This window comes from Narcine bancroftii, chromosome 11 (assembly GCF_036971445.1).
Source record: "Narcine bancroftii isolate sNarBan1 chromosome 11, sNarBan1.hap1, whole genome shotgun sequence".
In the NCBI taxonomy this organism is placed as follows: domain Eukaryota; kingdom Metazoa; phylum Chordata; class Chondrichthyes; order Torpediniformes; family Narcinidae; genus Narcine; species Narcine bancroftii.
The window spans coordinates 5470358-5483624 of NC_091479.1; the positions used below are offsets into that span (position 1 = coordinate 5470358).

General features: G+C 47.5%; 1 protein-coding gene across 3 annotated transcripts in view; it reads left to right on the top strand.

Moving 5' to 3' along the window:
• mtmr10 (myotubularin related protein 10) overlaps positions 1-8443 on the top strand; it is a 173634-nt gene extending 165191 nt beyond the window's left edge. For all 3 annotated transcript variants that reach the window (XM_069902351.1, XM_069902352.1, XM_069902353.1), the window contains 7 exons: positions 11-97; positions 2595-2780; positions 3161-3340; positions 4879-5091; positions 6271-6390; positions 7091-7231; positions 8027-8443. In XM_069902351.1, coding sequence (XP_069758452.1) covers positions 11-97; positions 2595-2780; positions 3161-3340; positions 4879-5091; positions 6271-6390; positions 7091-7231; positions 8027-8098 — 999 coding nt within the window. In that variant the 3' untranslated portion in view covers positions 8099-8443. The remainder of the gene's footprint in view (positions 1-10; positions 98-2594; positions 2781-3160; positions 3341-4878; positions 5092-6270; positions 6391-7090; positions 7232-8026) is intronic.
• The last annotated feature ends 4824 nt before the right edge of the window (positions 8444-13267 follow it).

Sequence of the window (13267 nt, forward strand, 5' to 3'; positions counted from 1 at the left end):
CTGTCCCTAGGGTGCAGATGGGAACTCTCAGCAAATGACCGAAGTCGATCTCTTCATTTCCACGCAGAGGATTAAAGTTCTAAATGCAGACTCGCAGGTAATAATGTACCTGAGACATGACTGTTAAACCCCAGTAAATGTGTCAGTGTTTGTGTATGGAAGGCATGGAAAGGTGAGAAGCAAGGGGACCAATGAGGGAGTGGGGGGAGACGTGTAGAGAAAAATGCGTGCGGGAAAGGGGAAGCAGTGAAGGAAGGTGATGGGGAGGGAATGTGGGAGAGAGATGGTGAGCTGACACAGAAGCTGTCGTGAGGGAATTGGGGCAGAGGAATGAGGTGATTGAAAGGTAGGGAATCAGGTATCTGGAATTGGAGAGGCTGTTGAGGGCTCCCAAAGGGCTTCAGGTGCTAAAGGCTTCCTGATCATGTCTGAGGTTTGGATCTGGGTACAGGTTGCCAATAAATCGAACAGGAATCTGTTCAGGTGCAGTGGCTGAGGGAACGCTGGAGGCAAATACACGGACTCTGAAGGGACTCTCTTTTGCTTCTCATTCCTCATTTTTCGGGGCGCCAGGCAATGTTCATGCCAAGTCTTTGTTTGCCTTGCTGTAGGCAAAAGTTGAAGTGTATCATGTATATAAATTTTTGTGTTATCACGTGACAATAAAAGGGACCTTGAGATAGTGGAAAGCCCTTGGGATGTCATTTAATCCAGGATAACAATCTTTGACCTGCTTTTCATCACAAACTTTATATTGCTGGTCTAGTTGAATCTTTGGACAATGGTAATTCCCGGGATATTAAAGGTGGAGAATTTAGGAACAATAAATGCAACTTGATGACAAGGCTTGGATTCTCTGACATTGGAGGTGGTCATTGCCTGGCACAGATGTCTCCCAAGAGCAGGAACCATTTTGTGACCAAGAAGAGCTTTGTTCGACAGCAGCATCCCTCAAATAACATTGCACAAGAATTGCCAGCTTCAGCTTGTGCACTATCGACCTTGTGCTGTAATTCCACCCTCAGTTGTTGACTGTGTGGTTGGATCTGTCACCAGCTGGTGCAGTTCTGCATTGATCAACAGATTTGTGACTGGTTGAAACAGGCCCTTCTGCCCAACTGCTCCATGCTGACTAAGTTATCTGACTCGGCTAGTGCTATTTGTCAGTGTTTGGGTTATTTCTGCTCAAGGAGATCACCAGTCTGAATATCGTAGCAATGAACAAATCCTGGATTTCTCCAAAACTTCTATGTACTGAATGAGATTCCAGTTCTGCAGCTTTTCTTGTTTACCTCCCGATTCCCTTGTCCAAGTGTCGGAGTTTCAGACAGCGGACTCCAGTTGCTTGCATATTTGTGGATTCAGGTATCAATACCAGTGCAACTGGGCCGTAAACATCTCTTATAGTGCCTTCCTCCATTGGAGCTACAAACGTGACAAATCCATCAGTGGACATCCCCATCATGTACAACCTGGCCCCTAATGTAGTGAACAAGGTTTATGCCCTAATCTCCTACTGTAACAGAAGAGGTGTTGATCAGGCCACTGGGGAGTCACAGAGAACCACTGGCATTGATCTTCCCTTTGCAATCCTTGCCAACGATTTAATTCCAGATTCTGGTCACATCCAACTCGAGTGGTGAAACTGCCCAGGAGACTGACCATAACATCCTTGGCAAGATGTCAGGATGGCGCCTGTTCTGACCCTTGCACTGGTGTTCAGTGTCAAGGCATACATGCTGATGAGGAGGGCGTTTAGGCAGGGGACCATCCTTCAGGAGGGAGGTCAGCATACCTGACGACAAAAGGTTCCTTTGTAAATGTGGTGCATCAGTAAACAGCTACGAGATCTTCCACTGACTTCACTCCCGAGCAAACCCCGTTGGCTGAAGGAGAACGTGCTGATGTGGCTCGTCCCTGGGCCATTGTGCCAGTTCATCTTTCCCCCTGGTTACTCTCGGTTAGTGTTTTCGTGTTCCAAGTTGTGATAGTACAGGTACACAATCCTTTATCCAGAACCCTTGGGGTTAGGGTTGTTCCGAATTTCGGATTTTTCCGGATTTCAGAAAGCCCACCTGAATTGTGCTGCCATATCCACCCCCACCCTCTTCCAGTTGCCCTGCCAACTTCCCCAACCCCCTCACCTGCCCGACTGGTGCTGCCGGTCTCCCCCCTCGCCCGCCCGACTTGCGTTGCTGGTCTTCCACCCACCCGACTCGCACTGCCAATCTCGCTTGCCTAACTCTCCCTACCGGTCTCCCCCCCCCCACCCGCCCGACTCATGCTGCTGGTCTCTTTTCCGCCCGACTCACGCTGCCGCGTCTCTCTCCCCACTTGCCAGATTTTGGAGCTTTCCGAATTTTAGATGTCCGGATAAAGGTTTGTGTACCTGCAGCAGTGTCCCACCCTCAGATTCATGAACGTTCAATGAACCACAGACACTGCCTTATTTTAACTTTTCTTCCACTGTTTTTATTTATTTTGTAAAAACATTTACACTGTCAACGCTGCCGCAAAACAACAAATTTTGTGTCATGTTCCTGGAAATAAATTCAGATTCTGAGCTTCTGATCTTGTTGTAATGCCTGTTCCAGGATCCAATAATGGATCATGCTCTCCGAACCATCTCCTATATCGCGGATATCGGCAACATTGTGGTTCTCATGGCACGGAGGCGGGTCCCAAGAGCAGCTTCCCAGGATTGTATTGAGACCACTCCTGGGACCCAGGAAGGCAAGAAACAATACAAGATGGTGTGTCACGTGTTTGAGTCTGAGGATGTGAGTACAAGAAGGCACTTGCTGATTTCCCATCCCACTCTTTTGTTTGGTTGCAACCAGAAAATGAGACAAGCTGGGTGGGTGGGATATTCTTGGGTCCCCTTGGGTGTCCTCTCGGTGTCCATTCCTGACAGGGCAGTGGTGTCTTTCAGACCACATTATGGTGGGATAACGATGACTTTAGGGATTAAACCTAGTTCTGTTTCTTCAGCAGCTTATCTTTTAGGGAGAAATCCCCATAGAATAGAGCGATTGTTATTTTTTAAAACACTTGTATGGATTGTTGAGTGTACGGGGTGGTGTTAAAACCATTCTGTGTGAGGCCTTTGTTCATCTGTTCTGTAGATGCTCTACTCAGTAACATGCTTGTCCACTTGCAGGCACAACTGATTGCTCAGTCCATTGGACAGGCATTTAGTGTAGCCTACCAAGAATTTCTGCGAGCCAATGGCATTAATCCAGAAGACCTTAGCCAGAAGGAGTACAGTGACGTCATCAACACGCAGGAGATGTATAATGATGATCTTATCCACTACTCCAACTCTGCCAACTGCAAGGAGGTTTGTGTGTCAAGACGTTCCCCATCTGTGAGATTTCACCTCCGACTCCCCAAGAATCTCCACCAGCACCTCAATGCATTCACGCAGCGTTTCCTCTGCCCCGTCTCTGCCCACTACCACAGGACCCACTGCTCGATCCTCTACCAAACCATCACTTCAGAGAGAGTGCAGAGAAGGTTCACGAGAATGTTGACAGGATTTCAGGGTCTGAGTTCCAGGGACTGGGGCTTTTTTCTCTGGAGCGTAGAAGATTGAGAGGGGACTTGATAGAAGTGTTTAAGATTTTAAAAGGGACCGACAGAGTCAACGTGGATAGGCTTTTTCAATTAAGAGTGGGGGAGATTCAAACTAGAGGGCATGGTTTAAGATTGAAGGGGGAAAATTATAAGGGGAACATGAGGGGAAATTTCTTTACGCAGAGGGTGGTGGGGATGTGGAATGAGCTTCCAGCAGACGTGGTCGAGGCGGGATCATTGGTTACATTTAAGGAAAGACTGGATCGTTACATGGAGAGGAGGGGACTAGAGGGGTATGGACCGGGTGCTGGTCAGTGGGACTAGGAGGGTGGGGATTTGCTACGGCATGGACTAGTAGGGCCGAACTGGCCTGTTCTGTGCTGTAAGTGGTTATATGGTTATATTGGAGAAGCTTCCCCTTCACCCCACCATCCTACTGCCCTGAGTTTTCCCACCTTCCTTGTGTCTTCCTGTGTTCACTCCCACTGAGTCCTTGACTTCCTGCCATTACTCCCTTTCATTGCAAGAACCCACTCCATATTCATGGCTGAGTCTTCCCATTTCAGGATGCAACACGTCTTCCTTTGTCTGACAGACAGGGCGGAAAAATCCAAAATCAGGCAGCAAGTATTGGATCAGCTCAGGGGGTCAGATAACATGTGTGGAGAGAGGAAATGATTTAACATCTAAATGCAGGGTTCCATCAAATTCCAAGGTGAGGAAAGGATGAAGAAAAATCTACGATGAAGGTTGTTGTGTACCTGAATCCCACCCAACACTCAGACTGTGGTGGAGATTGCTCACTCAGACCTGCCCAAGTCTCTCTCGAGTTCTGGAATCACTCGTACTCAGCGTTAAGGTTATTACAAAGAAAAAGAAAATTAAAACCTTGATCGAAATGTTACTGTTTTTCTCTGGATTCTGGCTGCCCCGCTGAGTTCCTCCAGCAGGCTCACGCTCGCTCAGTGCCTGCGGTTGTTGTGATTCTCAGAAAGGATATGGCTCTTTCGTGCACTGACAAAATGGTGACTGACGTGATAGTCTAAATCTCTAAAATGTAGATATACAGCACAGTTTATGGGCTATTTCAGTCCACAAGCCTGTACCACCCAATTAACCTACACCCCTGGTACATTTCGAATGGTGGGATGAAATCAGAGCCCCCGGGGAAAACCCACACAGACACGGGGAGAACGTACAAACTCCTTACAGACAGCGCGGGATTTAAACCCTCGATCCAATCGCAGGTGCTAACTGCTACACCCACTTGATGCCTTTTCTCTTGCCTTGTGGGTTTGACAGCTGCACATTGAGAAGCTGAAGGGCGAGATCTTTGGTGTGGTGATTGTGGAGTCTGGCTGGGGCTCGATTCTCCCGACTGTCATACTGGCCAATATGATGAATGGAGCACCTGCTGCCCGGTCGGGGAAGCTCAGCATCGGAGACCAAATCATGTCTATCAACGGAACCAGCCTTGTGGGGCTTCCCCTCGCCACCTGCCAGGGAATAATCAAGGTAGGTCCTGCAGCTAGGACAGTTTGCGCTTGTCAGTTCCAGCTGCTGCTGGGGCAGAGAGGGTGGAGGAGCAGTGTTGTTGTCTGCCACAATTGTTCCTGAGCTGGGTCTTTACATGGGCAAGCTGTAGTGACCTGGTCCTCCTCCTGTTGCTCATTCTGCTGCCTTGAGTCTGCTTCATTCCCACTCCCTTCCTCCTCCTGTATGTCATCTCCCAATGAGTGAACACCTTCATGGTCCATGTTCAACGCAATACTGTTCTCACCCACACACCCTCTTGCATGCCTGGACTTGGATATGTATTGCACCCTTCACATCCTTGCACACTTCAATCAGCTCTGACACACCTATTCACACCCAACACAAGTCAAGTTTACTATCATCTCAATGTACAAGTACAACTTGACGAGACAGTGTGCAAAACACACAGACACAGGACACACACAGACAAACAATACACAGGCAGGACAAGTATTCATGTATACAAATAAATATCATTTCATGGATTAGGTCGATTTTTTGGGGGTGGGGGGGGTGGAGACTCTTATGGTCCTGTGGATTGATCCAATTCTCTGCAGCAACCCCATACCACACTGTGATGCAGCTGGCCAGGATGCCCTCAATAGAGCTCCCATAAAAGGTTGACAAAATGGTGGCCGGTAGCCTTGCCCACTTACGTCTTCTCAGGAAGTGCAGATGCTGTTGTACCTTTAATGACAAGTGAGGAGACGTTGAGTGTCACGTTAAGACATGAGATAAGTGAACTCCACTCTCCACGACAGAGTTGTTGATGTGTCGTGGAGGTGACCATTCCTGGTCCTCCTGAAGTCCACGATCATCTCCTTCGCCTTGTCCACAAGGAGACTCAGGTTGTTCCTCTCGCACCACTTCACGCGATTTTCCCCCCTCTTCTCTGCCGGGCGACTCATCGTTGTTGCAGATGAGGCCGACGACTGATGTGGCATCTGCAAACTTGATGATGCAATTTAAACACTGCTCATGTGTGCAGCACTCCACACTTGCCTCTTTATCGCGTGACGTGAACTCCCTCACATGTGCTTGCTCCTAGACATGGACAAGATGCTTTGCTTTCCTGGGAGAGGGGCCCTGGTGTTGACCTCTTTATTAGGTCTGTTACTACTGGCATTTATAGTAGTTATCTGGCTATCTCGTTCCCAGGGTCTAAAGAATCAAGTTGAGGTGAAACTAAACATTGTGAGCTGCCCTCCGGTCACCACCGTACTGATCAAACGGCCCGATCTCAAGTACCAGCTCGGCTTTAGTGTCCAGAATGGCATCGTGAGTACCAGAGCTTCCTTTATATCTGTGATAATGCCCATACGTCTCTGAGTACCAGGTCTCACCCCGCAGTAATGGCCGTATATCACCGAGTACTGGGGTTCACCTGCCCAAACGTCACCGAGTACTCACCGAGTACCAGACCCCATCTCCATGCCTGCCCACACAATATGGTGGCCATGTCTACCCTCCAAGTAGACAATGGAGGCACATTCAGAGTGCTCCTTCAGTCAGTTCGGGCCCCTGGCCATATTCTGTCATACCTTCTTTCAAGGCCAAAACATTGGTTAAATATCTTTATCTTTACTACAGCAGGTCTGACCTGCTGAGTTTCTACACAATTGTGTTTTTGCTTGGTAGTAAAAGTAGGGTTGGGGTGAAAATGACCAATCAGTCACCAGTTTCCACTGGCGGGACAGTGCCGATTAATTACAAGATAAACGAGCAGTCAGTGATAAGGAATTGGAATTTTTTTGGAACACTCTACCTGGGGTTCTGGATTATGAAGGAAGTGGGAAATTCAGGGGAAGTTAGGCAAAGGGGAATGAAGGAGGCCTGGAGGCAAGGATTCTCCTCCAATTCTCATGTGATCATGATGAATGCACAGATCCCTGCATCTTCGTTCATCAACTGGGGGAGGTGCTAAGTGGAACTGATCAAGCAGTGAGGAACCTGGTAGTGACGACAGTTATTGATGCAGATCTGCAGCCTGATGCGAGGAGGTATTGCTGAGCGTGGAGGGGTCAGAGTGGGTCATCGCATCATTGAGATCAATGGACAGAGTGTTGTGGCCACAGCCCATGAGAAGATTGTCCAAGCCCTGTCCAATTCAGTGGGTGAGGTAAGAACATCTCCATCCCTCCTCACATTCCTCAATTCCCCTGTCCAAGCTCCCCTTTCTCCCACCTCTCCCCATTTCCCCCTCCCCCTCCCTCTCCCCTCCCCCCCGTCCCCCTCCCCGCCCCCCGTCCTCCTCGCCCCCTCGTCCACCTCCCTGCCCCCCATCTCCCTCCCTGCCCCCCCCATCTCCCTCCCCGCCCCCCCGTCTCCCTCCCCGCCCCCCCGTCTCCCTCCCCGCCCCCCCGTCTCCCTCCCCGCCCCCCCGTCTCCCTCCCCGCCCCCCGTCTCCCTCCCCGCCCCCCCGTCTCCCTCCCCGCCCCATCTCCCTCCTCCACTCCCCTTTCCCCACACCCCCACCTCCTCCCTTTCCCTCTCCCCTCCCACCCCTCCCCTTTTTCCCCCTTCCCCCTTTCCCCATTCCCTCTCCCCCTTCCACTCACCTCTCTCCCCTTTCCCTCATCCCCCTCCCTTTCCCCACTACTTTTCCCCTCTGTCCCCTTCCCTATCCTCTCTCATTTCTCCTCCCCTTCCCTCCCTTTTCCCATTCCACCTCTCCTTCTCCACTCCCCCTCTCCCCTCACTCCCCTTCCCCCCTCTCCTCCTCTTCCTCTTCCCCCCTCTCTTCCTCTTCCCCCCTCTCTTCCTCTTCCCCCCTCTCTTCCTCTTCCCCCTCCTCTACTCTTCCCCACCTCCCACCACCATGAACCTCCAGACTCGCCACATCATGCACACATTCACGTGCACTCACTCACAAATTGCCGTTTTTTTTTAATTGCTGAGTTTTCACTCACCATAGATTCATATGAAGACGATGCCAGCTGCAATGTTCAGGCTACTGACTGGACAGGAAACACCTTTGTACATCTGACAGTGAATAAGCTTCCAGCAAACCAATTGGTATTTCTGTCTGGGGATGAGATAATCCATGGAATGAAGACAATGAGTTTCTCCTGTGTCCTGAGCGTGATGTGTGTGTTCACACATACGTGGGTGCCCCAGTGTCTTTATCTTGTCAGTCTGTGTGTCTGCATGTCTCTCCCCTCACTGCCAACTGCAGGGTGGCTGTTCCATCGAACCTCTCTGCCCTCTGCTGGAAAAGTAACAAAATATTTTGCGTTTTATAAAATCAGCCCGTTTTTTCCCCCAAATTATTATGAAGGCCTGTTACTACCACGTAATGAAAATGTGCAATAAACACTTGAGTGTCCAGTAATGAAGGAGCATTCAGTGACAATGTGTTACCGGTGAGGATGAGGAAGGGCTATCCTGACTGTCAATTTACACCAAGTTACAAGGAGATGTGACAGAGGCTGGGCTTATTTTCCCAGACATATTAGCAGATGTTGGAATACTCCCCATAGTTGATGTCTAAAACTAGAGGACAAAGATTTAGGGTCAGGGCAAGATGTTGAAAGGGAACTAGTAAATCACAGCATGGATGTTATGGGCTGAAGGGCCTGCTTCTCTGCTGTGTCATTGAAGACGAAAGAACTGGTACATTGCCAAGAAACCCCTGTACTTCTGGGGAACAAATCCCAGGGAATCCTGCAATGGCAAAAATGTTGGGATGAGGGGGAAATCACTGCAAACTTGTCACCCTGAAGACCATGAATAGTAAAAGGAGATGCAGGCTCCGCACTGCTTTTCATCAATGATGCAGGCTCCATGTCCCTCTGATTTCACGATGCCAGACCTGATGCTGTAAACGACGTTGCACTTCGGAGGGAGAAGCTGTGGTTGGAATGAGCGAACCATTTGGCTACCATGTTTTGTGTCCTTGTCTATTTCCAGTTTGATCCTCCTTCCATGTTTGCTGCTTTGTCCACACACCCATCTCATCTCTCACACATAGGAAACCTTTGGAGCATCAGCTGGAACCAAGGGATAAGATCCAAGGGACACATCTGAGGCACATGGGAAAACAGTTGATTACCACCATCCACAGAAAGACAAAATTCTGTCGTGTGTCCACCTGTGAACATCTGCCCTGATTTCTTCCAGCAGAGGAATCTTTACTCAGGACAGGTCACTGTGTGATTGAGTATATGCCCTGGTGAAATGTGGCCCCTCAGTCTTCTCCATCACAGAAAGTAGGGCCCAACACTACATTTGAGCAGTTTTCTTTCAGTGAACACAACGCAGGGTGGTGCCTGCAATCAATCTCTCCCTCCCCCAACCCCAGGTCAGGCCCGACATAATTTCATGACCTTGTCCTCTCCATCCTGTGCCATCTACAGCTTTGCCTCTCCACGGCCTCTCTTTACCCATTCTCTGGTCCTTTCTCCCTCTCAACATCCCTTCCAATCAGAACAGACAAAATTGTTGCTCAGGAGAGAAATTTACTCCATTAAACATTAATATTTTACAAGGAGTGATTCACCAGAATGAAGGAACAGTTTCCTCACCCATCATGATTTAGAACACTATCCTGTACCTGTTCCATTCTCTGGAAGGAGATGATTGAACTCTGCATCAGATCATCCTCATCTCCCCATGAAGCAGGGACACACTCAGGATGAGGAGACAGAATGTTTCCCTGAATTACACAACACCAGTGATTGAGGAACTATTCTCTGTGCTCCGTCCCTTGGGGCCCCTTCCCCAACACCAAGTGCATGTTAAATGACTCTGAACACAATGTACAAAATCACACAAAAAGTTACTTTGACAAGGCAGGACATAAGTAAAACTCTTTATATGAAAGGAGTTTGGAGAGTTTCACAAAAATTTGGGAAAGAGCTGTGTTCTGTATCTTCCATTTGGTGTCCTGAGAATGCAATGGAGAGTGTACTTGTCACCAGGGTATGTGCCTCAGAACATATGTATCCCAGCACAATATAACCAGGCAGCTTATTTCCATTGAGCCAAGAGATGGATTGCTATATTCTGATCAGGTCAATAAGTGCTGACCTATCAGTTGAAGATAAACCCTGTCAACAGAGCAGTTGTCACCATCTCCAAAATGTATTACACTGGGTCTAATCATAAATTCATGGCAACAGTGAAATGATGCTCATGAACTACCAGGACCACACATTTTCTACAATGTTATATAGGTTTGAAGAAGCTGGTGGAGTGATCAGAGAAATAAACGATTTGCTGTCATGAGGAGAGTTCAGAAGATGGGGAGAAAGAGTGTTAATCGAAGGCATTCTTGCTCAAACACTGTTGAGCTTGCGTGTCAATCGAACATTTCTAAACTTGGGTCTGGGGTTTCAGAAGTCAACATAAAACATCAATGTGGCTTTGCTCAATAATCAAATTCCATCAGCTGGCAATAGGGGTAGAATTCATGTTTTTAAACAACAGTGTTCACCTTCTCTGGAAGAACAGATCCTATTGCAACTTCTCACTGTCCACCACTGCACCATTTTAATAAAATTTTAATAAAATAAAATTTAATACGATTCTGATGAATCGTACTTTCATCTTCTACAATGTTCCAAGAATTTCCCATTTAACAGATTTTGAATTAACTGACTTGGTTTCCTCTTTACACCTCCCTCCTTTCTTGAAAGGACCTGTTACATTTGGGAAATTGCGACAATATATCCAGTGCCTTTCCATTTTATATCATGGAGATGTGTCAGTCGTTCATTCCAGAAAATCTTCTCCAGTACCAAAAAATATTCTCTGTCTTTTACCCCCAGATTTTCTATAATTCGGAGGCTGCTGGTGTCATCCAATTGAGGACTAATATCAAAATATTTGTTTGTAATTTACGCACCGCCATTGTTACTCTTTGATTGAAGAAGCCTCTTGCCATCTGTTTTAAGTAAAAGTCTGCAGAACCTGTGGTTGAAGTAAAACACACACAAGGTTGGAGAAACTCAGCACCTCGAGGAAGGGGTCAAGCCTGAAATGTCGGTTACGTTTTTAAAATCTTTGCTGTCTGAAGGACACTACTTGACTTGCTGAGTTTCTCCAGCCTTGTGTGCTTTTACTTTTGCCACCTGTTTAACATTTCTTGCTAGCTTCACAATTTTGATTTATCACTTAATTATTATTTTTCAATAATCTTTTGCTGCTTTCCAAAGTTTTCTGACCTCAATGCAACAGCATGGTTGTCAGGGGAAAATCATCCTTAACTTTGAGACTTCCTTCTGGATGGAACAAGGTTCAAACTTTCCAGAAAGAAAGCTCCCCCTTCTATTGGTTTAGTTACCTTGTTCCATTCACCTGGTGTGATTGAAGCAATAACCCCTATCCATGAGGCAGTCGTTCTCAAATTTTCTTGGCTATGCCTCCCTTTCCCCCTCACCCCACAGGACTCTTCTCAAAGTTTATTGGCCCCCTCCATGTGAAGCCGTCAAGTTTTAGTTTCTTCTGCACTTTTCTCCTACTCACTCCATGAAAACATAAAACATTTTTATGTTACGTGAAATGAGGCTTTTTCTTTAATGTCCAGTGAACCCCCCCCCCCCCAGGGGGGCTGTTGAGCCTCCATGGAAATTAGCTGCTCTTGAGAAACCACAAGTGTAAACTCTGGAATCTCAAAAAAACAGAAAAGCTGCTGGAGGAACTCAGGGGTCAGGCAGCAACCACAGATCGACATTTCAGGAAAGAACCCTTTATCGAGATTAAAGAATGAGAGAGATGACATGTATGAAGGAAGAAAGAATCTGCATGGGGTCAAGGGGAGATGGTATTAGACAGAAGGTGGGAGACAGATGGACAAGGAAACCACTGGTGTAAAGTGGGTGAGTAAGTGAGAGAAAAATAAGAAGGTAAGGAGATTGAAATGGCAGAATGGAAGAACCTAAAATTTAAACATTGATGCTGTGGACATTGAGTTTAAGGCTGTGGAAGAAGAATATGATGTGTTGTTCCTTAAATTTAAGTTTGTCCTCACTCTGATAATGGATGAGGCTGTGGACAGACATACCTGCTAAGGATAAAGCCCATAAGACAGAAGAGCTGAATTAGGTCATTCGGCCCATCAAGCCTGACCCACCATTCCATCGTGGCTGGAGAAACTCAGCAGGTAAATCAGTAACACCTTACTACAGGCTGTGTATTCAACAGCCACTGCCCCACTTTCATCAACCATCTTTGTCACCACCAAAAACTTACTGAATTTGTTAAGTCATGGCCAACCCCTCACATTGCCTGTCCCTGATCTGAGCAGAACTTTCCCAATGTGCATCACTCCGGATCCAATAGTTTCCTCACCTCTGATGGGCTTTATTGGCTTACCTCCACTGCCACTGGTGACAAGGCAAAGATCTTTGCCATGGCCCTGGCACTTGCTTCACTTTCCCCCTTTCAATAACAAGAGATCGTGCAATCAGTGAACGAATTACCCTCTGTCTGGAAAGTGCAATTGCATGAATAAATGGATTTGATGGGACATAAACCACCAGATGAAGCAGTGTTTCTCCAGACCACGGGGCACACGCGGACATCGCACATGAAGATCGACTTTAAAAGAACGATACAAACCGTCCTTCCAGCCCATGAGCCGTGCCACCCAAATACCCCAATGAACCCATAAACCCTGTCCATTTTGGGAAGGTCAGAGAAAACGCACGCTGCCGTGGGAAAAATGTACCAACTCCTTCCAGACAGCACCAGATTTGAACCTTGGTCACTGGTGCTGTTATACATAAATATTTTGGAATGGTTCCAGGATACTATTAGAAATGAGATATAAACATCTGTTCACTCTGATGAACAAACACTATTCCAGGGTCACTCTCAGATGGGGCATTTCTTCCAGTTTCATGGCCTGGTGGAAAACAACAAATGATGTTGGTCCAGGAATGACACTTCCTCAACAAATACTGCCATGGGGAACAATGCCTTCCATCGCTGCCCACAATAAATCCCTAAACATGCCTTGTCGCCACTGCAAGAAAGTCCCCATCTTGGGTGAGACCACACTTGAGTCTTGCGTTCCGTTCTAGTCACTTCATTGTAGGAAGGTACGGAGAGGATGTTCCCTGGACTGGAAATTAAGACTTCTTAGGGCAAGATGAGCTGAGCTGGGACTTTTCTCTTTGGAGCGAAGGATGAGAAGTGACTTAGCAGAAGATTT